This window comes from Mesocricetus auratus, unplaced genomic scaffold, assembly GCF_017639785.1.
Source record: "Mesocricetus auratus isolate SY011 unplaced genomic scaffold, BCM_Maur_2.0 Super-Scaffold_100011, whole genome shotgun sequence".
Lineage (NCBI taxonomy): Eukaryota > Metazoa > Chordata > Mammalia > Rodentia > Cricetidae > Mesocricetus > Mesocricetus auratus.
In genome coordinates this window covers 47801793-47828375 of record NW_024429195.1, presented here as the reverse complement: position 1 = coordinate 47828375, position 26583 = coordinate 47801793, and the positions used below count along the sequence as shown (strand labels likewise).

At 37.2% G+C, this 26583-nt stretch overlaps 1 protein-coding gene across 3 annotated transcripts in view; it reads left to right on the top strand.

Annotated features, from left to right (window-relative positions):
* Tafa2 (TAFA chemokine like family member 2) overlaps positions 1-25584 on the top strand; it is a 442701-nt gene extending 417117 nt beyond the window's left edge. For 2 of the 3 annotated variants that reach the window (XM_005079785.4, XM_040754780.1), the window contains one exon: positions 23340-25584. In XM_005079785.4, coding sequence (XP_005079842.1) covers positions 23340-23351 — 12 coding nt within the window. In that variant the 3' untranslated portion in view covers positions 23352-25584. Of the gene's footprint in view, positions 1-14347; positions 14592-23339 lie in introns of all 3 variants that reach the window. The other variant, XR_001197054.3, reaches the window with a different exon arrangement.
* The last annotated feature ends 999 nt before the right edge of the window (positions 25585-26583 follow it).

The following is a 26583-nucleotide window of genomic DNA, read 5'->3' as shown; positions in this document are numbered from 1 at the left end:
GTCTTAGGAGCTTAGGGAAGGGGAAAGGTTTGGGTAGTAGTTGAATGCATTCAGCTATAAGGGACCAGATAGAGGTACAAGATTATGGGCTTGAAATTATTAAAGAAAGTGGTAACATTGTAAGTGCAGAGAGATAAGGAGTAGAATCAAGATGATTTGATCATTAAAATGAATGTAAGTGAGTAATATTCCTCATTTACTCATATGACTCATATATTCTCACTCCCCCCTCCTTCTCAGCATTCCACCCTCCATTCACTCCTCAGAGAGGATGAGTCCTCTCATGGAGAACCAAAGTTTATCACATCATTGAGGCAGGACCAGGGCCCTCTCTCCTGTATCTAGGCTGAGCAAGGTATTCCTCTATAGGGAATGAGTTCCAAAAACCAGTTCATGCACTAGGAATAAATCCTGGGCCCCACTGCCAGTGGCCCTATAAACTACCTAAACCACCAAACTGTCAACCACAATCAGAGTGCCTAGTTCGGCCTGATGCAGTTTCTCCAGCTGCCAGTCTGCAGTCTGTGAGCTCCCACTTGTTTGGGTCAGCTGTTTCTGTGGGTTTCCCCATCATGGTCTTGACCCCTTTGCTCATGTTATCACTCCTCTCTCTCTTACACTGGACGCCAGGAGTTTGGCTCAGTGCTTAACCTTGGATCTCTTCATCTGCTTCCATCGGTTACGGAATGAAACTTCTATGATGATAACTAAGGTAGTCATCAATGTAATTACAGGAAAGGAAATAAATTAGAGTATTCTTAAAAGACACTTTGTGTCACAGAGAAATCTGCATGGGTACCATGATAAGAAATCTCAATTTCCCAGCTTTATGTGAGATTACTAAATGTCTGGTCAGATGGCCAAGCCTCCTTGTAATTAAATTTCACAGATGATCTTGTTAAAAGCACAGCCTGCATGTATAGTACTGATGCAAATCACATACATAAGTCATTTGCCTCCAGATTATAGCTTTAGGGCTTCTTAGATGAGTTGTGAGGAAATGTGCTTATGAATAAAGTTTGATAAATGTTATTAATGATAACTTTTAACATACTCAGTTTTCACCTATGTTAATGGTCTATGGAGATCTATCCAGTGATGTGTTTACCACTTTACTATTTTTTTAATTTTACTTATTTATTATATATACGGTATTCTGTCTGCATTATATGTATGTCTGAACACCAGAAGAAGGCACCAGATTTCATTATAGATGGTTGTGAGCCACCATGTGGGAATTGAACTCAGGACCTTTGGAAGAGCAGTCAGAGCTCTTAACCTCTGAGCCATCTCTCCAGCCCTACCACATTACTATTATACTGTAGGTAAGGATAAGTATTCTTTATATGTAAAATGTGTTTGTATACCTGAAGTAAAAGAACGCCATATCATGACAGAATTTTCTTCAATAGCAATAGTATAACTATTGGGGGTTTATCCTTTCTGAGAATACAGCAAATACAGAGAGAGTGAGACAGTGTTAATAGTGGATCCAATGATTGTTCATTTTCCATTTCACTGAGCATGATGCACTGGAAGTCAACAGTGCTGTAAACCTGACAACCACCCTCCTGTTTCTTCTGCATAGTGGTCCTCTCAGCCTTAGTTCAACAAGCATCCTCATGATAAATGCTTATATTATACATGTGGCTCTTCTGGGGCATTGCCACTAGAACTTTACTATGGAGAGCTTGGTGTATTAGTAAAAAAAAACACCTGTGTTTATTCACAGTTACATGTATTCACTCCTGAAAAGTCTTATGGACATGCTCTGTTTTTCTTTCATTCACTCTTCTGTGATTGTACATCTTTTGCATTGTAATAGACATACTTGATTTTTCAGAGACGATAGCTTGTTTGCATCTTTTAGTAAAGCACAAAACATGAGAGCCAAATCCAAAATCCAGGAGGATAAACTAGCCAGTGTTTACAAATGCATGCCAGTTTCTTCTTGATATGGTTTGCAAGGAGGACGAACCCATAAGAGATATCTCTTGCAGATTTTATGACAAAGAGGTGTTATGGTTGCTGTTCAGTCATTTGAAGGTTTTCTTTATTTATTCACATATAAAGTTTTTAAAAAAAGCATGTTCAGAGCGTCAAGTCTGATGACTAATTATAATTGTGTCAAGTGACCAAATATTTAATTTCACATTACATGTTTCTTGTGAGCATATAGTTTTAAAATTTATTTTTATTAATTTTTTCCTCCAGCCTAATCACAGTTTCCTGACATCCCTCCTTTTCTCCCAGTCCTTCCCACCAACATCCCCCCCAACTCCTCTTACTTATTCTTCAGAAAAGCCAGGCCTCCCATGCATATCAGCCAGACATGCTATGTCAACTTGTAGTAAGACATAGCACCTCCTCTCCTATTGAGGCTGGAAAAGGCAACCCAGTAAGAGGAAAGGGTTCAAAACTCAAGTAGAAGAGCCAGAAACAGCTCCTGCTCCCACACTGTTTGGAGTCCCACAAAAGGACCAAGCTATACAGCTGTAACATAAATACAGACTCCCTAGGTCAGTCCCATGCAAGCTTTCTGGTTGTTGGTTCAGTCTCTGTGAAATTCTGTGAGCCCAGGTTAGTTGATTCAGTGGTTTTCTTATGGTATTCTTAGTCCCTCTGGCTCCTCTAATCCTCACATTTGAGGGTATATTTTAATGAGACTTAAATTGATGAGGAAGTGCATAAAGCACATTGCCCTTGTTAACATGGATGAACCTCATTCAATAAGTTAAAAGCCCAAATACACAAACGATGACCTCTTTTGAGTAACACAGACATTTGTATCTCTATTTCCAATGAACATGTACACACGCCTGGTTGGTTCTCTGTTCTGGAGGACTTTGAGGAATACACTTAGATATGGCAATCTTTGTAGCAGTATTAAAATGAATAAAATCGAGATGGCAGCAAATGGTAATATTAGCAATAACACAAACCATGAAACCTCCTGATCTGGTAAACTATTACAATATCAGTACCTTGACCATAATATTTTCCTAAAAGTACAGTGACGATCATGTGTGTTTTTTAAACTATTTTTTATTTCTTTAAATTAGAAACAAGCTTGCTTCACATGTGAATCCCAGATCCCTCTTCCTCCCCTCCTCCCCACCACACACCAACTCCCCCAACCTCCCACCCAATCCAGGCTGAGAGAACATCCCTCCATGTGGAATGGGCTCCCAAAGTCCATTCGTGTTCCAGGGATAAATACTGATCTACTACCAGAGGTCCCACAGATTGCCAAGGCCTCCTCATCGACACCCAAATTTAAGGGGTCTGGGTCAGTTCCATGCTGGCCTTCCAGCCATCAGTGTGGGGTCCATGAGATCCCCATTGTTTAGGTCAGCTATTCTGTGGGTTTCAGCAGCCCAGTCTTGACCACTTCCATGTGTGTTTTCAAATGTTAATGAACACATAATTGACACTCTTGCTCTTCTTAGGAATGCTCAAAGAACCCTTGTGTCTCTGTGTATAAGCTTCCACATATAGTTATAACAGTCAGAGATTCAGATAGACCCATAGATGTTTAGACAGTTCTTGCTAGAAACTTGGAAGAGAGGAGGTAGCAGGTCTCAGAAGGTCTCTTTGAGGAGTTATCTGCTTTTCTTGGGCAAATAAGACCAGACATTAAGATCCTATCCATATTACCCATTCTTTTTTCTTTTTTAAATTTAAATTAGAAACAAGCTTGTTTTACATGTCAATCCCAGTTCCCTCTCCCTCCCCTCCTTCCCAGCCCCCCCACCAACCCTTTACCCTTTCTGCTCCCCAGGGAGGGTGAGACCTTCCTCAGGGGATCTTCAAAGTCTGTCATATCATTTGGATCAGGGCCTAGGTCCTCCCACCATGTGTCTAGGCTGAGAGTGTATCCCTCTATGTGGAGTGGGCTCCCAAAGTCCATTTGTATACTAGGGATAAAATACTGATCCACTACCAGAGACCCCATAGATTGCCCAGGCTTCCTAACTGACACCCACATTCAGGGGGTCTGGATCAGTCCTATGCTGATTTCCCAGCTGTCAGTCTGGGGTCCATGAGCTCCCCCTTGTTCAGGTCAGCCGTTTGTTTTTGGTTTCTCCAGCCTGGTCTTGACCCCTTAGCTCATCTCTCCTCCCTCTCTCCAACTGAATTCCAGGAGTTCGGCTCAGTGTTTAGCTGTGGTGTCTGCTTCTGCTTCCACCAGCTACTGGATGAAGGCTCTAGGATGGCTTATGAGGTAGTCATCAATCTCATTATCAGGGAAGGGAATTTAATGTAGCCTCTCTACTTTTGCTTATTTTGTGAGTTGGGCTCATCCTTGTAGATTTCTGGACATTTCCTTAGTTGCCAGATTTCTCTTTAAACCTATAATGGCTCCCTCTATTATGGTATCCCTTTTCTTGATCTCCTCTATTCTTCCTCCCTCCTCCCAACTCAATCTTCCTGTTCCCTCATGTCCTCCCATTCCCACCTCCTCTTCTCCCCCTCTCTTTCTCTTAACTCCCTCTCCTCTCCCCCCATGCTCCTGATTTGCTCAGGAGATCTTGTTCCTTTCCCTTCTCCAGGGGAATATGTATGTCTCTCTTAGGGTCTTCTTTGTTTCCTAGCTTCTCTAGCAGTGTGGATTTTAGGCTGGTACTCCTTTGCTCTATGTCTAAAATCCATATATGAGTGAGTACATACCATGTTTGTCTTTTTGTGACTGGGTACCTCACGAAGTATGGTTTCTTCTGGTTCCATCCATTTTCCTGTGGATTTCAAGATTCCATTACTTATTTCTGCTGAGTAGTACTCCATTGTATACATGTACCACATTTTCTTCATCCATTCTTCAGTTGAAGGGCATCTAGCTTGCTTCCAGGTTATGGCCATTACAAATAATGCTGCTATGAACATAGTTGAATAGATATCCTTGTATGAATGTGCATCTTTTGTGTACCTATTCTTTTAAGATCATTTTTTACACTATATTAAAAATGGTGAAATATGAAGCCAGATGTTCTTTGGTCAGTCATAATTATGGTGAGCTACTCATATATTAATAGTAAAGATAAAATCTACGAAAATTTCAAAATATACTACAAATAAGCAATATTTTTATGCTTGGTTTTAATTGCTAATTACTTTTTTGTCTAGGTTGATGTTTTTACTAAATACATAATCAGTGATTATAATAGTGACTATTGTAGACATTCATATCAATAGTTTTTCTTTAGTTATTTTGAGTTCTATAATTTTCTAATGTAGTTTCGTTGATTATTTTTCTAGATTTTTAGATATTGTCCTTTGTTTCCAAGCTGTTATAATAGAGAATATTTTTGAATGCCTGCTTGATGTCAGGCTCTGTGCTAAATCTTAGGGATAAATTACTTGAGCAAGAAATAGGCTTTGTGTGGGGATTGTTCTCGAGGGTGTTCTAACAGGTTACACTCTGAAGTAGATTAGGTTGAGCACAAAAAGCAAGAAAAATAGCCTTTGAATCTCTATAGTTGAACAAACAAGATTTACCCTCAGTCAGCCATCATCATAGGTGGCTCATGGTTTTCTGGGGTAATTCTCTTCATTCTAGAACCAAGGCTGAAGGGTACACATGGCAAGTCATATTAAGTGTTAATGTGATAAGGGGACTGAAAAATGAAAAGTGATCAAGCTTCATGCAGCAAACTTACCCTTAGCTTTTTAACCTGAAAATTTAGAGATGTTTCCTACTGGAGAAGGTACAGTATGCTGAGTTTTTGTTAATACTATGAATCTAAGGCCAAGTACATATTTCTGTACTATTATATGATACCCTTCCCATGACCCTAACAGTCCTCTGTGCTGTGTTAATTGTCTTTTCCTATGAAATGTCTGGCAGCCACTGGTGTATGTGCCTTCCCCCACCCATTGCTTTGCTTTTCCCAGAGTACCAACTACTTGGAATCACACAATATGTAACCATTTCAATTTGGCTGCCTTTAGTTATTTGTATGCAGTCAAGTTTATAGCACGCCTTTAATAGCTTAATACTGCCTTTCTCCTCAGCCTGGATGACATTCTACTTTCTGGATGAAGTTATTTATCACTTCTTTCCCAATGGAAAACTTGGCTGTGTTCACAATTTGAAACATATTCGTAAACCTGCTATCAACATCTTCTGTTTACGTGTCTTCATGAACACACAGTCTTATGCATTTTAGGGTAACCGGCAAGAAGCAGAATTGCCAGTTTGTATGATGAGGGTGTGCTTATCGTTGCCACACTGCATTCCAGAATAGCAGCCCTATTTTGCTTCCCCACCAGCAGTCAATGTGAGTTCTTGGTGCTGCACATCCTTGCCAGCACTGGTGCTGACCTACTGGATTCTGGCCATCCTAAGAAGTGTGTACCCTGGAAGCTTTCATTTACTTCTCTTCACAGGTGCAGCATACATGCTTCTTACTGCCTCTATAAGATGTCAGATGCATTAGAAAGGGGAGTCTTTGAGAACATACAAAGGAAGATATTCATCTAAAAATTACCTCAAACAATCTTTTCCTGATAAGACTCATGTTCATAATATTTTAAAAAACATGCTATAATGAAAAATATTTAATTTTTCTAAAACTGATTTCATCAGAGCTAAGAATTGCCATCATATGAGCATTCTAGAGTCACAGACATTTAGGCACACACCTGTAATCCCAAAACTTAGCAAACAGAGGCAGAAGGATTACATATTTGAGGCCAGTCAGCTCTTTTAATAAAATTAAGTAGACTAGAACAAGACAAATCCGGGAGGTTCTTGCCTGTCTATTTAACTTTATGTGTAAGCATGGAGCCCTATTCCCTGTGTGAAAGAGGAATAGCACATGTTAAAATAACTTTTGCATGAAAAAATATGCTTATATCACAGTGGTATCTAGAATGGCTCAAGAATATCATTATCTTCTCATCTTTCCATCTGATGAGTCTTGCTTCAGTGAGAAATGGCTGGTATGCTCTATTGAGAAAGTCTCCAAGAATAGGTTTGATTGTTTATGAATTTAGTTTCTCTCTTAACTTTTAATTTTGTGTATATGCATGTGTGTGCGTGTGTGTGTGTGTGCAGGTGTGCAAGTGTGCATGCACTTCTGTGACCGTAAATGTGGAAGCAATGTTGGGTTGTCTTCTTTAATGAGTCTTTACTTCTTTTTAGTGACAGGGTGTTTGGTTTGCTTTGTTAACTCCATACAACCTAGAATTATCTGATAATAGAGTCGCATTGATTGTTGATATAGGGTTTGCCTCTGCATGTCTGTGGGAGGTTGTCTTGAGTGTGTTAATTGATGTAGAGTGACTGAGCCTACAAGTGAACATCTTTTCTTGGGTTTGGATAATTTGTCTCTATTCTTGACTATGGATGTGATGTGAATAGATGTTTCAAATTCCCGTTTCCTTGACACCCCATCCCTGCCATGGTGGACTGTGACCTGTAACTGTGAACAAAAAAATGAACCCTTTATCCTCTAAGTTGCTTTTCAGTGGGATATTTTCTTACATCAACAAAAATGAAAGTAGAATACAGTGTTTCTCAATGAACAGAGAGCTTGTGGATTCAGCTTGGATGGCAACCATTCACAGGCTGAGCCATCTTCCCAGCCCACAAATTCAGATGTTTGAATCAGATTACCCAGATCCACACCTACGCATTAGCCTGTGACCTTGGGAAAGTCATTTCACACCTGCACTCCTTGCCCATCTGTGAGATGGGACAATAGTGGAAACACCATGTAGATTTCTTAGGTGTGTGAAACCAGTGAACATTCTGGAATTACTTAAAACCGTTACTGGCCACTTGTTAGGCCTTACTCATCTCTTATAAGAAGTATGTAAGTCAAGTAGGTTGCTAATTGGTTAATAGAACAAAATAGATCATTTCCCAATGAATAATGAATGAGCATTTTTATTCACCAATAGTAAGTCTTGTTAAATATACAGTTATAGAAACATATTAGGGTGCAAGTCCAGACTTAAACTCAAATAAAGCACAGATTCATTGGGAATTTTACTCAGTCCATTTTGTACTAATCACAAAAATATTCTCCTACAGGGTGAGTAATGTGCTACCTTAGCAGGTAAAGATGCTTTGTCCCCAAGCCTGATAGTCTAAGTTTGATACTCAATGATGAAAGTAAAACTGACTTCTGCAAGATGTCTGGTCCCCACATGCAAGCCATGGAGCTCATGTGTGTGTGCATGTGCTCACCATACCCCCTCCCCACTATAAACAAACAAACAAATAAATACATGAATGCTATTAAAATGTTGCTTGTTGTTGTTTTTTTAATTTACCAAAGAGCTGGAAAAAATAGGTTATAGTATTTTAATGGTCACATAATCTGGGACATTCCCATCACTAGTGTGGGCTAGTCAAGCTTATTATACTTCTAAGTGTTAGAATCATCTCTGAAGCAGTATGCTTCTGGAGTATAAAAATTGCTGTGTCCTTTTTAGCCACCAGGCATTGGTTTTTCTATTGCATATTACTGAAGCTATAGAAACATAAGAAAGTATGTTTTCCCTTGCCCCTTGTGATTGCTGACCATTACAAGGGGTTTCTTAGTGCAATTACAAGGCAGACTCACAAAAGTGTCTCTTTGTGGCTGAACAGTTTTGTTATCTGGGGACAGAGTACACCATAGCTATGTGCTGCACTTTTCTTTTTCCTATATCTGCTTTTATTTTAGTGTTAACTTTTTGTGTTGTTTTGCCTGGGGTAGTGTGAGATGATGCTGGCCTGGAGTGGTTGCTGCTTTGGGAAAAGCGTGCTAGCTTGAATGCTGAGCTACAGTCGCCCACTTCAATGTTACTAATACAGCATTAATGTTCTCAGTAAATCACAAAAATGCCCAGTAGAAACTGATGCAGAACGTGCTTATAGATATTCAGCAATTAGCTGAGGCTAATAATTTCTGTTTATGGAAGAACAATTGAAATCTAAGTGATGCTTTTAAAATAGCACATTTCAACTGAAATGTGTGGCAACACGTTTTGCTCTTAAGTGATGAAAAATTGCATTAGAAATTGTATGCATAATATAACTACTTACTTGCTTTCCCAGACTCCAATATAACTTTGGGAAAACAATGCAGTATTGACCCATTCTTTGCAGGAGAAATGTCTAACTCTGTAAAAAAAAGACAATAATAGAATTTAAAAAGGCAATTATATATATGTTTAATGCCTTATTATATAATTAGATTTCCTATTTTTGTAACTGCATTGAAACAATGAGAGTGATCCAAAGAGGTAAATTTTGTTTTTACTGTTTTTGAAAATATTTCAAATTAAGACTTGAAAGTATTTGAATGAGTGGAATAACTTGTTATTGGAGGCATATTTGTGCTCATTCCTCTTACAAGTTTGATGAAATAGAGGTTTGTTCTACTGTGGGTACATAGAGATAGAGATATATAGTTAACAAATCTAAAAAGTCAAGATAACCCTGTGATTACATTTTCTTAACCCCCCACTCTCCATCATTCCACTATATCCCTTGCCTGCCCAAAGTCTGTCTTCATCATTATATAGATAATCGTCATCAGTCAATGAACATTCAAGCTAGCATTGTATCTTAACAAAGAAGATGAAATTCACATGGAATTATCATTTTTCAATTTGATGAAAATTTTATTCTAATAAAAATTTAAAAAATACATGATGGAGAAAATTGTAAAACCCAGTTGAGAGACTTAAACTTATGTTAGATAATATCAAATTCCAATATTTTCAGGCTTTAAAATTGGTCCACGTTTTTTGTAGGAGGACTTTTTGACCTCCTTATTGTAATAAATCATTTACCTTTAAGGTAATATAGTGTACCATCAGTTTACTGTGGCTCTTGGAGTGACCCTGGACTCCAGTACTGGCTGATAATATTACCTTCAGCCTTTCACATTACACTCTTCGCGTCTCATCTTCATGATAGAAGTGTTGGAGAACTTAGCACAGTGCTATAACAAGAAATGCTTGCTCAACACTAAACTTAAACATTCATTAGAAACTTGGTGTAATTTATTGGTTTTCAAAAATGTTTTATGTTTCTAGAAATATTTAATTTGGTCTCACCACAACCACAAAAATTCTTGTTTATATCTTGAAGACATATCCAAAAGTTATTCACAAAAACTCAAATTTCCAAGAAAAGGTACTTACTAATTCAAGTAATGAGAGAACTTCTTATCCACACCAGGAAATTCCCTCAGGTTATGCATAAGAGGAGTTCATGGAACAGGCATAAAATAGGACCATCTCAGGAAAACTGGGAAATAAGGTTGCCCTAGCTGTACATATCAGTTAACTTACACCATTGTGTTAGACCTGCTCCAAGCAGTTGGTATACATTGGTACCATGGAGGTGGGAGAATGCCAAAGAAAAATGTGAAATGCTACAGAATAATTGATCACTTACCAAAACCAAGCGCCCCAAAGAAGTTGAGCTCACATAATTCGCTTTATCGTTCAGTTATGGCTAAGAAAATCTTCAAAGTACTTTGCCGCACATTTTTAAAAATACAGTATTAGTAAATTTTATGTGTTCCAACACCAGAAAAATCAAATAAAAAATACAGAGAAGTATGACAATTAAGAAAGCAGTCTGGTTATAGGGGTATCCTAGCCCATGGAGGTCAATGTCAATACAAGTAAGCCTAGAGATTGAAAGAGACCTGGCAGACCCCAGGAGACCACCATAATAATTCACAGTCACCAAGCAGATAGCTCTGGTGAACCCTTCTTATTTCTGATTATACACCTGGAGTGCAGGAGACAGTCCTAATAGTCCACAGCCACCCAGCAGATAGCCCCATCGAGTTCACATTATTTATATGTTGCACTGTCGGAAAGAGAGGAAACCATAATAGCATTCCCACTGTACTGTCTGAATCGCCCCAATACCTGAAACTGGACTGAGATGAACAGGAATTGTGGAAATGACATTGAGAAAGTCATAATCTTCTGCTCTGGGGAAAACTAAAGCCCTAGTGTCACAATAACTTCTCAATTCTGCAAATACAAAATCTAGCATACAATTAGAAAAATAAAACCCCAAACCAGGCACAAAGATGATTAGTAGCCAGAACAACAACAACAGCAAAGCAAAAATAACCCACAACACCAAACTGAAACCACAGAATGACTGCTCTGTCAGAGTGTTAGGAATGTCATAAATGTGACCTTTAAGACAAGAGAAGACATGATAGACTAACAAAAGTATAAAAGGATTCAAACAAAGAAGGCAAGGCAGCAAAGAGAAATTAACCTAGCCAGGCATGGTGGTGAACACTTTAAGCCTCGGCACTGAGGAGGCATAGGATCTCTGTGAGTTACAAGGCAGCCTTATGTGTACAGTGAGCTCCAGCCAGCCAGGTTACAACAATTAAAGAAATAAAGACTGCAAATTTAAGAAAGTGTATATGGGAACAATTAGAGAGAGGAAGAGAAGTAGGAAATGATATAATAAAAATTAATCTTGAAAAAAGAAAAGTGATTCCTTAAAAAAAAGTCAGTCTTCATGTCTTAGGGGAGAGTGTTGGGGAAGAGGTGTTGGGTATCCTGATTGGTAAACATAGCAAGTATCTCAGTATCTCAGTCTCCCTCCCTCCCTCCCTCCCTCCCTCCCTCCCTCGCTCCCTCCCTCCCTCCCTTCCTCCATGCATCCATCCCTATGTCCCTCCCTGTCTGTGAATACATTTACATGGAAAGTATTATTTGGATAGACAGACACTGAGTCAATCATTTTGTCATTTGTTTTATATGTTCCACTATAGGAAACTTGATGCTGTTTCAATGATGGCAACATACTTGTCAAGTGAGCCTATGACTCCTTGGTGTAGGATAATTGCCACCACAAAATATTTCATGAGAAAAACTCCCCAACAGTGTTAAACAACAGTATGGGATTTACTCAGGAGAGAAGTGTATTTTTAAAAGTAGGATAATTCATAACTGAAATATTAACTGTAATAAATATGCCAGTATGAACCTTGATGTATCCATTTGGACATTTTCCACATCCCAGGTGGCTAGCCTAATACCAATTAAAGCATCACAGATTGCTATTATCTTCATGCATTATTATTTCCATGAATTAATTTTGTCTTAAAAATCAGACCTTTTCCAAATGAGAATACATTTAAATATCTGAGGTACAAAAGTGAAGTTGAATGTCAGGACCCATAGACATCTATAATTTTAAATTCTAAAAATACGGAACCCTGGGAACAATGCTGGAAAAATTAATAGCTGAGAAAGTGCCTATGGGGTTACCTGATCATGTCTCTAGGTATTTATAGAGAATCCAAATAGTAATTCTATTTCCTTATGAAGCTGCTTATCATTTTTGTTCATATATATTCATTAATTTTTTGTTAATTCACACATATACACATTCATCCATTGTTTTAATCTTTCATTTGATAAATATACGGGATTATTTAAGTGCCTGGAATACTGTTTAGTCATGAAGAAAGAAGTACATGTTAATATACTTTCCTTTATAATAGCTCACAGTTCCTAAATATCTTATGAAATATGCCTAAAGTATAGATAAAGCTCTAAATATATGGATCTTGATGCCATCTCATTCCTTTAGGGCTTTAAATCAAGCATAGATGCTTAGTGGGCACTAAGATAGAGACATGACTGGGTGCAACAACTTAGAAGAGAATTTATTAAATGTGGACCTGAGGAGGCTTAGGAAAGAAGGGCTGATGAAACTGGTTAGTTAGTCTAATACTGAAGAATTTTCTATTTCATAGATTCAGGTTTCTTTCTGTAGTATGACACCATTAGAGATTTTTCCTTTTTAGGTGATGGAGGCAAACATGAGGAGGAGATATAAGGAACAAGACAAACCAGGGAGTTATTGCTCTCATACAAACCAGACTGAACAGTCCTTGCTTAGGATAGTGATGGAGGAACAGAGAGTGGGAACAGATGTGGAGGATGGGTAGAAACAGAAGCGGCAAGAAATGTGTGGGCAATAGTTATGTCCTTAATGGGGGATATATGGAATTAAAGAATATTAGACAAAACAAACAAACAAGCATGGTTTTTAACAATGTAAAAGAAACAGAGCATTGGGAAGACATAAGTGGTGTATATCATTTTCTGCTGGCTTTTTCTAGAAGGTGTGAAACTCTCCTAGTTTCCTTGAGTTTCATCCTTTGTCTTCTGCCACTGGCATCTACTGTCTGCATTGGCACTGGCCTGTACTCTGGTATTCTTGGCTCTGGTGTGTCTGGATAAGGTCAAGTATTCTTGATGGGCCATCAGCACACAGATGTTCTGCCATACCCTAACACATTGCTTTAATCTTACATTTTCTGGTTTGACAAGGAGAGGCCAAAATTAGCAATAAAGGCAAAAGAAATGTCTTTCTTGTTTGAAATTGCTTGCAAAATCATTCTTAATTGTAAACTATCTTTAATCTCAATTATGCCAGGATTATTGTTTTCTCTACATTCAATTATAACTCTTCTACACTCTCAAATTCATCTAGGAAATATTACATTTTGATTCATTTTACCAAGAACCATGTTTTCTGATGCCAAAGAATAGCTTCACCTTCATAGGATTTATTATGAATAAAAATAGTATTTTCATTTTCTCAATTATTATTTAAATTGCACACACACATTCAGTTCTTTGGGGGAAAGATGCATAAAGAAACTTTTGGAAGCCTATATCTATAGTCTCATAAATTACTACTGCAAATGTCATGGGTATTATTCAGAGTGTTCCTTGGGATTATAGGATTAATAATGAGTTAAGAGATGTGTAGTTGACTTGAAAAGCAAGTGCCCATGGGTGGTAAAACTTAAGTATTGGCTAAAAGACTTGATCCCTTTCATCTGCCCTAAAGTGTGAATGATCCTAGTTTACACATCATCAATTTACAAATCGCTTCAGGTCTGGATGTTCAGATAAGGTGGAGACTGCAAATGTAAAATCTTAGGATTCCAACTGAGTATTGCCACATAATGTTTCTATGATTCTTTGACACTTTAATGTTAAAATACTCCCCTGTTGAAATCTTTGTTCTTTCTTGCTTAACTCAATGAAACTTTTTTCCTTTGCTTGGTGCAGATTGTCTCACAAACTATTCACAAGGAAAACTTACAACCCCTGTTGTAGTTGCTTATAAAAGCTGTTTAAATTGGTCCTTCTTATTGTATGTGTTTCTCATTTATAACCTTCTAAGTGCAGTAGAGAACTATTCCCACTGTGGGCTCTGTTAGAAATGAAGGACAATGTCTTGTTGTCCCTTTGTTTGTGTTAAAATGTCCCTTTCTCCCAGCTTTGAATCCTGTGATAATCTGTTCAACAGTGGAGTGCCTGACATGTGTTTGTTCCTTAGGCAAACGTGTAAAAGTCTTCAAGTTGGAATGGAGAAGTAGGAAGAGAAGGTGTGCTGTGCCTCATGACAATGTTTGATTTCCCACATTCAAAATTATTCTGGCTCCTCGCTGGAGCAGTAGTTATGGCGAATTCTAGTGTTGATCGGATTCTGAGGAAGGGGCAGAAGTTCCCTTGAGAAGTAAAGACCCAAAACAACTCCAGAAATGAACGCCTGTCTCCGTTCATTTCTCACAGAGCAGCAGGTGTGTACCCCATTTTAACAGGTGAACTGTCACCTAATCTTTCTTATGGATACTGGTAGCTTTCCAGGTGCTTGATTTCAAGTGGAGATAGCAAAACTGGAACAGTTTTAGAGATGAGAGGGCAAAGAACTGACTCTATGGTTAATAAAGAAAGCAATGATTCTTTTTAATTAAAAAAAAGCAAGTGGAAAGAAGCATCATTCTTTGAAGTGACTCATGAAGCCCACAGGTTGGATGTTGCACCTTGATCAAGATAATGTTGTCATTGGTGAACCTTACGATGTCACCACCAGTGGTTCTGCAGTGCCACTTTCCTTAGAACTGAAACAAAGTATAAATCCCTAATATGTTACTGAACATCTGGCAGTGTTCAACCTGCCTATTTGTAAATTTGCATAAAGAACACTGAGTCAACAGGCTTTCACTTATCTCCATAACCCAAATCTAGACAGACTTCTTACCCAATCTATTCTTTTGCAATATATTCTTTTATATATTAGAATTAACATTGAAAGCTATGTTGTGCCCTACCTTAAGCAATTACACACACACACACACACACACACACATATATGTATATATATATTCTAAATTTAGAAAATTGAGACTACTGCATTATATTAGGAAGGCCCAGGAAAGATAATACTGAGTTGGAGGTGCATGCCTAGTCAACACCTGCCTGTTAACCATTGTTGTCTTCACTTTTCCTATTTCAAGAGAATGGATTGCTTTGCAATGTAGAGAAAGGGATTTTAAAAAATTACTATCACATGTGGAATGATCATCACTAAACCTAACTGAATGTTACAATATGTAGAGTATGTCTTCCTTCTGGAATGTTCTTCAAAACACACTTCGTCCTTCCACAAGTCACACCAAGTCTTTTTTACATGATAGCACTGTGTTAATTTATTAGTACAGGTGTCCCAAAGAAAAATTACTGAAAGCCATTTCGTTTGTAACTCAAGCCAACCAAGAAGTTAAGAGAAAATTTTCTTAGCAACACCTGAACTACTATGAAGGGTGCCCTCAATTCTGGTCATTGTTTCCAAGTCCCACTGGCTGCGAACTTGTTTTGCAAAACGGTTTTGCACTTTACTGCTGCTCCTATTTCCTTTTACAGGAGTGAAGCTGAAATTGTTGAGGAGTATAGTGCTTGACTAGCCTTAAATTTTAAGCTAACACTTTACTGCAGAAAGTGGGTAAAAACTATCCATTCAAATTATTTCATATAAATGAGAGGTGAATCCTAAAAAACAAATGTAATATCAAATTTGACAGGTGAATCGAATTCCAATTGAACTAAAAAAATCTCATGGTCTCTAAACTTTGCAGTGGTGGAATATGTAATTCATATCTTTAAAAAATCTACCCAGATTCTCTTCAGGCATTATTTTCCTGTCTTGAAATATTTTTTAAACTTCCTATGATAGACATCCTTATCCTGATTCTTTTGTTATCTAAAATTACTATTTTTTTTTGGTGTGTCTGTGTGCCACCTGCAACAGAAGTTGAGGGACCAGAAGTAGAAGGACAACTTTTCCTAACAAATTCTGAAAATAATGTCAAGGCACTTATTGGGTAAACAAAGACAAAGTGAGGAGTGGCTCATTTATTAATAGTAGATGTCAAACTGGGGAGGAGCTGTCTGTTCCTGAAGGGAAAGCAGTTCACAAGAGGCAGCACCAACACTCATCTGCTTCCACAAACCATGTAGGAGGGTTTGAAGTTCTAAGAAATAGCGCGAGTTCATCTGCTTAGAAGTCTCACTCCAGCTGGAGTCTTTATTTTCCGGGTGCACTAAGCTGTGATGTTTCCTCCATGAAGATAGTCCTGCACTTTCAGAAAATAAAATACAGAGTGACAATTGTACCACTGAGTTTAGGGTTGTCCAGGTGATTTGATCCAATTTGGAAGTCATGCGTCTTAAGAAAAAACTTACTAGTTGGGGCTAAGGTAGGAATTAGGAACTCAGTCCAAATGACAATGTTGGCAGCTTGGAACACTACAAACTCAAGGTATTTTAAAGTTAAAAACTAGCCGGCAGCGGTGGTGGTGTAAAACTCTGTACCAGCAAATAAAGTCTGTCTCGGCTCAGCTCATCCAGGACTGTGACTCTCTCCCGGAAGTGCAGAGGACTGAATGCCACATCCAGGGACTCCTCTCCCCTCTGCTTCCATGGAAGCTCTCTCTCTCTCTCTCTCTCTCTCTCTCTCTCTCTCTCTCTCTCTCTCTCTCTCTCTCTCTCTCTCTCTCACACACACACACACACACACAAATTAGTTAGTCATCTGTAAGTTGTCTGGAAATGATTCTTTTTCCAGTTACCTAAACCCGATAAAAATTTTCAAGAAGTTAGTGAAATGATTAAGTGAAAATTAGTTCAAGATCACCTAGTAGTCATGCTGAGTCTTGGAATATTGAATGGACAGCCTCCTGTTGCTCCATGTTAAATCAAATGTCAAGCCTAGCTGAACACCAGAGTTCTGTGGAAGAAAAGGTAAACTGTGGTACAAACATTCGGTGATCATCAGAGCTATAAATATTATATCTGTTACTATGGAAGTAAAATATACACTTAATTTTATGCAGATGAGTATATTTATGACAATTATTCATTTGCCGTTGTCTTGTAGCGCCTTATCTATCCTAAAGCTATCTGGGCAGCTTGCTTGTGCATGCAGATCCTTGCCAGACAGGTATCTCTCATGTTATGATACCCTATTTGAGATAGAGTGAATATATTCATGTACTGTTATGATCAAATTAATGGCAGTTTTTCCCTAGTTTAAATGGAAAAACCCTGTTACTGTGGAATAACGAAGTTTTAATTGCACATTTAGTGTACAAAGAGTAAAACCAGAAGTAAATTCATGTACTTGTAAGAGCCACATTAAAAAAAATCATTTACAGTGAGCAACAGTTCTCTTTCAAGGAAGGAGATATTCATCCAAATAAGCACTTAAGATTATGAAGGAATCCACTGTTCCTTGTGTCTTTATGGAGCACACCAAATTCATTGGAATCTTAGTGTGAAATGGTATCCGTTTGTGATGTTATTAAGAACTTCTATAAAGGTTGGACACATACTGCATTTACACCCGCTGCGTTATCATAGACACACTGCCACACTTTCTTGCCTTCTATTTGCTTAAAGAATGTTCATTAGCATGGAAATAAATGTTTTTCTAATAACATAGGTATTTTAATGAAGACATAACTCCCTTTGAAATGCAATTGACTCCAGTACTCAAACACACCGTCTCTCCACTAATGTGTGTGTGTGACTCATTTTATAATGGCATGAATATGAATGCTATTCCAAAGTGCTCTATAACAAGATTTTAATGACAATGTTACAGAAAAGAATCTGTTATCCTGTAAATGGCAGAAGATCCACACTGATGCTGTAGGGACTCCGAAGTGGTTCCACAATTTACACAGACTGCAAACTGAAACAGAACGAGTGGTACGATAGCATTCAATTAAAGAACCACAACATTAGCTGGGTGGTGGTGGCGCATGCCTTTAATCCCAGCACTCGGGAGGCAGAGGCAGGCAGATCTCTGTGAGTTGGAGGCCGGGCTGGACTGACAGCCTCCAAAACAATACAGAGAAACCCTGTCTCATAAAAACAAACAAAAAACAAAACCCACATGTGTCTGAATTTTTGTAGTTACTGTAGGCACTACTGAGTACCTTCAACTGCCTTTAGCCCAGGTCTCTGTTTCCTAGCTCATGGCCATATGATGCAAAAGCTGATCTGTACCTGGAGTCTGCAGAGCTGCTCATTGGACCCTGTCAGCCTGAGGCCACAGATCAACCTTTTAACCACTTCTTTGTGTCTGCTTGTCTGAAAAGACATTGTTTTACCCACAGTTATCTAACAGTGTGAGATTTTTGATATGTGGCCTTCAAAAACAGTATTATCGAAAGTGTGATTTGCAAGGTGAGTTACTAAAGAAATTACCTGAATTCAGTCAGTATTTCTAGATAAACAAGCAGCAGTGACACTGCTTTATGGGAGTTCTACAATCACTTTTTGTGTCTTGTTTGAGAATTGCCATCTGATAATTTTTAAAATGCATCTTCTTGGGTGTACTCTTTGCTAGGGATGTTTGATTTAATCATAATAGCAAATAAGTGTGTCCAGATAATAATGCTATCCTAAAATTTTACATGGAAAGATGAAGGCTCATGCAGTTTAAATAATGCATTTGGTCCCATTGTGTTTGAAAGCCAAAGGGGTTGAATTTGACCCAGAATCTGCCTACAGAGGTCATGACTACCATTGTGTCTCCCAGTTATTACCTACTCAGCAGAACTTGGGAAGAAAGGAAATTTAGGCATTTATGAACATAATTATATTAAGAATTTTTCTAATTCACTTTTACAATTGGAGGAAGCAAAGATTTGAATATCCTCTAGGTGTTTGATTTGAAGAAAACATAGGGCATTTCATAATGGTCCGAACTTAAAGAGCAGACAGCATAAAAATATCTGATTTTAATATAACTAATATCTTAAGTGATGATCAGTTGATTTTATTTTCTTAGTTTAAATTGATGAATAGATTTGACACTTATACCTGAGAATCTAAGAGGCTGTCTGGAATAGATTTTTTTTTGCACTGGTATAACTGAATGCTTTGGTCCTTAGCACTTCTCTGAGGGAAGATGCACTGAAGGGTGATTATAGCATGTGATATTGGAGCAAAACTAGAGTTATTTCTCTGTCTCTTACATGAATGTTGCCCTGGGATCAAGAAGGAAGCTATGCATACATGGGAACAAATAAGATCTGGCTGTCCTGAAACCTGGAATAGTTAGGGACAAGGTAATAAAGATGGTCTTAGAAAGTCAGTGAGGAGGCCTAGGTAATCTATTGAGCCTTGGGCAGCAGATCAGTACCCATCCCAAGTATACACACGGACTTTGGACTCCCATAGAACAATGTGAGGTGCACTCTCACCCTGAACTCTTGGGGAAGGGTCTAGGCCCTGCCCTATATGATATGACAGACTATGGACACCCCCATGGAGGGCCTCACCCTCCCTGGGGGAATGAGGGGATAACGGGGGGGTTGGGGGGAGGGCACGGGAGGAGGGGAGGGAAAGGGAGAGGGACCTTGGAACTGACTTGTGAAGCAACCTTGTTTCTTATCTAAATTTAAACTGGAAAATAAAAGAAAAAAAATTAAAAAAAAAGAAAGTGAAGATTTCACTGTTTGACGTTTTCTCAAAAATAAGATTTTGGTGTAAATTGTTGTATTTTACTTCTAAAAACAAGGTAATGTTTATATTTCCTTGTTAAATGTTGGATTGTATAAATACTACTTAAGCGACACTTACATGCCAGAACATTCCGATTTATAGTTTACAGCAGGTGAGTTGGTATCTTCACCCATTAGTGATCAAAAATTTAAGGTTGCTCATTTGAACTTCTTCAGTGAGCCTAGAAATTATTAAATGATTTATTTAACCTTTTTCTTCTTTTAGTTAATGATTTTGTTTTAAAATATCATTTGAACTGTGCTTATTTGGTGATTTAAATGGGGGATGGTATATCTATACCCAGAATCTTGTTCTGTATTTTTATTATTTTTTTTTATCTTAAAACAATCTTTTCTCATTTTATATACCAATCCCAGTTCACACTCCCTCCCCTTCCCCTGTTCCCCTTACCTTTGGAATATATTTGAAAATTTTTGTCTTATTGGTTCTATCATTATATTTGGTTTGAAACTAGATGTTCCTAGAGGGTATCCTGATATATGCTCATGGGCTCAATTTATGCCATGTTGGAAAGGGGCAAATCATTAGTTAATTTCATCCATGGACCTCAAACTTAACTCTATTTCTGTCACAATACTTCTCCCACTCTACTTAAATTTCTCTTCTTTAGATTTATGCATTAGGACAATTCTATATCTAAAAATGTCATTTCATGTTGTTAGCAATACTGGCAAAACTGTGTTTCTTATAGGCATTACAATGCTTAATTCTCTCAGAAGAAGTTAGCAGGATCATCTGCATTTTATTTTTTGTTTATTATTATTATTATTTAGATTTGAGACTGGGTTTCTCTGTAATGTTTTGCAGGCTGTCCTGGAACTCGCTCTGTAGACCAGGCTGGCCTCGAACTCACAGAGATCCACCTGCCTCTGCCTCCCAAGTGCCAGGATTAAAGGCATGTGCCACCAACACCCGACTTCATCTGAATTTTATATATGAGAAAACTGAGAGGGATTAAGTCTGAAAGTAACACACAGCCTGAGGCATATCAGTACCATATTGGCTTATATCCAGAGTGTCACATATCTGGCCATAGTGTGCCCTAATCAAATAGTTAGAACGATTAAGTCTAAAACAGACCATTCACTGTCATCAGATACTAGGAATTATTATTATTATTGAAATTATTATTCAATACTTGACTCAGGAAAGAACTAAGCTAAGAATATGTTACAAAGCATTAATGTGAGAAAAATTGCTTTATTGTGTTTCAGCCCATGCTTTAAGATACTTCTTGTTTTTATGCTACCGCTTTTTATGGCCATGTTTAAGTTTTTGGTTTCTCTGGCTATTATTTTAGCCAAGAGAAAGATACATTATAAAAGTATGCATTTATATTCCTTACAAATATGTATATGTCTGCATGGATGTATGCAGATGATAGATAGATGTATGTATGTATGTATGTATATGTACACATATAGACTTTCAGAGATGGAGGAAAACTGGTTTTATTTAAGGAGGCTTCTAGTATTGTTTGTTTTTAAAATCATGTGAAAGCAAAGCTCTAATTAATACACAAATCAACAGAATCTTCCCAGGTTTTTATGAACTAACGGGATCAAATGTTTACCTTAGAATAAAGATATAATGATGAGGCTACCAGAGTTACCTGCCAGTGACTCACAGTTGGGCTGACAGGTACTAAGGGCCCACTCTTCTCTCTCTGTCTCTGTCTCTGTCTCTCTCTCATTCTCTCTCTCTCCCTCTCCCTCTCCCTCTCCCTCTCCCTCTCCCTTTCCCCCCTCTCTCTTTCATGTCTTGGGGGCTCTCTCTTTTCTCTTTCCTGTTTTAGAGTACACTCTGCTCTCTCTCGTGACTTGGGGGCATGCACTCCTGCTTCTTGTTTGCCTCCAACATTCTGTCTCATTGCTCCATCCCCTTCTAGAAATAATCATCGATCTCTATCAGTATTTTCCAACACTTCTTTACCTTTTCTATTATTTAAACCCCAGTTTCACAAATATGGTCCCCATGTAATGTTTAATCAGTTTTCTGGCTAGGAAGAACAAATTTCAGAAAATGCCTGTGAACTTTTCTCAGTTAGTAGTAGTCAAAGACTATGCTATAAAGTTTATTATTAAATGTTACTGTGAAAATACTTTTCCCATAGTGATCAGCCATCACCTTTGGCATCTATGGCATAATGTCCCTAAAAACAATATTTCCTTTCCTCTTCCTTCCTACACTGATTTTCTGGGAGTCCTTCACAGACTGTGTGGGAGGAGCTCCGAATGGCAAACTGATGAGACTCCCAAGTCCTACCCTTGATAATTTTACCTTCCATAATCTCCACAATTCAGCAAGTCCTTCACTTCATAACCTTAAGTGTAAGAAAAAGCAATTGGATAAATAGCAATTGAACACAAGACAAAATCAAAATGGCACCCCTTGTGTTTCAAAAGCATTTTTAATTTTGCATGTGCTTTTCAGAGTTATTACTTAAGATTAGCCATTGCAGAGCAAAGTCTAGGGTTACTTTATTATTTAATTTAATATTTTCATTTTTCACAGCAGATCTCAAAACAAAGTAAAGCCAGATTTTTAAAAAATTATCAAAAGCTATGTCACTTAATTAAATAAAACCAAGTGATCACATTATTTTAAAAATTTATGTTTGTTATACCTGTGGGTAGAGTATAAATATTTTGGTTGCTATCTCAAAATGTCCTAACTGATATTAATGTAAAGTGAAGAGTGAATAAATATAGCAGTAATCTGAGTCTTTTCCTATATCATTTATATAAATGCAAATAGTGTATTTAATACATGTTCTTTTTATTTTGGTCCTGTATGTGTATTTTGGATAGTAATATGTTTGGATAATAATAAGTATGAAAATTTAATGTGAATCTTCCTAATCACTCAAATCACATTAATAATAGTGTCTATTTTATGAGAATATTTGCACACCTTGAACCTTGCTAAATCATTACACTATTCTTCATTCTTTGTTTCTCTAAATATATTATTTTTATCACATGAATAAGTGATTTTTTTGGAACATGTAAAGGATTCTGATAGGTCCCCCAGTTTTTATGCTATTTGAGAATGAATTTTGTATAACCAGTCTCCAAGGTTTGAGTATGTTCTGGTTTTACTTCAGTGACCGAAGATGCTTCTCCATAGATGTTTGCAGATTATAACCACCCTATCTGCACAAATGAGAAAGGTCTCAGAATCCTTCACTTCTACAAATGAGGATTTTACAGTAGTGATTGTGTTTGTCATAGTTGTAATCATTGGAAATAATGATGAAAGTTGTGGTAAGAATATTGCAAAATGATAGAAAAAGTATACATTTTAAATATTTTGGAATATGAATATGTAGGTCCTGGAGAATTCAGTACTGTGCTTGGTACAGTTTGCGCCAGCTAGTAACCATTAATTAACTATTGTCCTTAGATTATAGCTTTATTACAAAGTGCTCACTATATTTTCTCCTTTTTTTCCAGGTAACCCATTAACCACACATAAATCAAGTAATCCTCAAGACTGGGTTCATGGAGACACACATAGAAACTTGACCCCTGTGGTGATCTTGAAGATTTTTATACCTCTTAGAAGTGGGGCTCTTAAGTCTATTTACAAGGGATTCCATGACTTGCTATCAGCTTCTTCTTGAAACAAAGACTTACAGTTTGTCATGAACTTCATGTCCTGAAGATGTCATCAGCTGTGAACTGCACTTGGGCTCATTACACTTCTGAAGGAAGCAGACAAAGCAGAGCTGGGGTCCTAGGGGTGACACCAGACTGCCACCTGTAGGGGTCCTGACTTCAGCTGTGACTATTCCTGTTTCTGAAGCTGTCTCCCAAGCACACTGTCCTGTCATGGATATGTTCCTGGGTCCTCTGTTCATTGTCTATAGGACTGTGCACAGCTTTTATGACGTTTCCTTTGTGAACTTCTCTGGCATGGTGTAGCGGAGACATTTCTATTGGTATTCTAATGTTGAATCTCTGAAAGCCTACATGTTTTAACATCTTATACTTGCCTCTATGAAAGGAATGGAAGTATTTCTCCATTGATAACGTTAATCATTGGCAAGTCACCATAATCTGAATCCATCAATCATATAAGAATGTATAGACATGCTGACATGTTTCCCCAAGGCTAACACATGACTGCCATTCTGTCAGTTAAGCAGATAGCAGTTAGGATTGGATCCCCATTACCGTTGCACAGTACTCTGTACCTCTAGCACACCTTTGCTTCCAGTTTTATTAAGTGTATTTTCCTATTTATGTTTCCCTTTTCTTTTCTTCACAGAAATCGTCAGTGTGTAGTCAAGTTAGTAGGTATCCTTCCATTAAAAAAATACCAGGGATGCATGTACTTTTCTAATTACTCATCGCTTATTTTTATTCTAGTATTTTCTTAAACTATCCTTCCTGTATCATTTTGAGATTGTCTCTTGCTCGACTCCAATGACTGCTTGAATGCTTATATATTTGTTCAGTCTGTGGATAGAAAAAATTGTTCATTTTCCTTGACCTCAAAGGTCTAATAAATACTTGCTTATCATTGTTCCAATCAAATGATTTCTTAGGCCAGTATTTTGTCCATATTTTCTTAGCCATCTTATGACTTGTAAGTTTTAGTTCTTCAGGAACATCTTACAAATATTTAAAGGCCTTAAACATTGATTTACTTTTTTTCTAAGTTATTACAGAATGTATAAATTTATACTACATTTATTTTGTTTCACTTGTGATGTGGAGGGAGAGAATACTGGGTACTGAGTTACCACTGTGTAATAATTCCATGGAAATCTATAGTTTGAAGGAAAGTAAGGCAAAGATTTTCCATGTCTCAATTATTTCAGCATGAGCAAAAGAGGCTTCACAGATCATCTTATTAGGTAGTCCATCTTTTTGGTAGAAGAGTGAAAGTATTGTGGACTTCTTGTACTTCTTAAACTCACTGACAAGGCCAGATAAACTTAAGTTGGATTCTGTGATGGAGGCTCATATGTTCTACAGAATTTCTATGTTAGTCTGTAACGATATTAAAAGATTCATATATCTAACAGATCCTTTACTGGGAAGAAAAACTAAAAGTATAAAATCTGTTAAAAATTAAATTTGAAAACTTTTTTATATTGAGCTAAAGTCAACCGCCTCATGGATACATGGAATGAAGTGATTCCTGCTTCCCTTTAATTGTGCATGAACCAGTTGGGTGGTTCCTAGTGGGTTTTTCAATGGGTCAAGACTACGTAGAGTGAAAATCAAAGGAATAACAGTTGTCCTGGATGTTTTATGTCAAACAAAATATTAATTTCTTTGAAACAAAATGAAGAACTAGATCATTTTGAACATTATGAATTTACCCTAGGTTTGTTTGAAATTATGGATCATGCTTCTAATTTTGAAAAGTATGTCGTTTAACACAGCGCTGGAAATTCTGTATTATATAAAAGTGCAATACATGCGTATCAATAGAAAAAAATAAATGGAATTTCAAATATATGAACTAGATTATCCCCAGTAGATTAATGTTGTGAATATTCAGAAGAAAGTGAATAAAATTGGAGTATAAAATTGACTCGCTTTCACAAGTAAAGTTTGGAGAATCTGGTCTCTTGTATTCTATTTTAAAAAGTACCTTAATTAGTAACCAATACAATTCAAAACTTAGAAAGAACCTGATGAACTGTTCAATCCTCTTTTAATAAAGCTCCGTGCAAAAGCTTCAGTTTGTGTAAGGTTTCAGCATTTGACTTGCTTTTTAGAAAAGCACGAAGTTAACACATTGACACGTGTGATGTACACATGCAAATCAACTATGAACACAAGTGCAAAATTCATCTTATAACGAGAACTATAAGCATAACTTACCCTAGGAAATGCATTAGAGTAGATCCATGCATCCACATTGTGTTTGAAAGTCTTTGAAAATGCCTTTTTACTCTAACATTGTTTAAAATTAACAAGAAACTACAGAAGGTAGGAAAAGAGTCCCTTTGCCCCCTTTTCATCTTTCCCCAGTGATAACATATTCCAAAATCATAATACATTGTCTAAACACAGAAGTTCACATTGTTGTAATGCTATGAGCTCAAAGAAGGTTTATTCAATTTTTTGGTCTGTTTTCACATGAACTGTGCATATGTACTCTCATCTTTTTGAAATGCATGGGTGCCATTTTACTGTAGGCTACTGGAATGTACATCAGAAGTGAAGGTAAGTTTATAGGCCAATAAGTGAATGGTTATGACAGTTTTAAAGTTCCTATTTTTAGAATAACATCTTTGCATTTTTATAATTTTTTGTTCCCATGACAGAAAGGAAGTTTACCTCTAACTCCAGACAGAACCAAAGATTATTTTAAATTTGTATTACTTGTAATGACCAGTAAGAAGTCTGAAAACTATGGTTGAAATGAAAACAGCTGATTTTACTTCCCTTAGTAAATGTGATTATTACACAGTGTGGTGCAAATAATTTATGTTTGTGTGTATCTCTTTACCCTTGCACAATGAATATAATATACTGATGAAAATTTTACATACACATTACATTTATATGTGAGAAAAATATGTAAAAATCAAGTGGCATGCTTTTAATCATTAATCTTTTCTTGGTTGGAATAAGCAACTTATGAGAGGAATTAAGATGATACTGGAAACTCTGGGTACAGCACTGGGAAGTTAGGAGAGATATACATTGCATACTAGGTATCTTTTTATCTTCA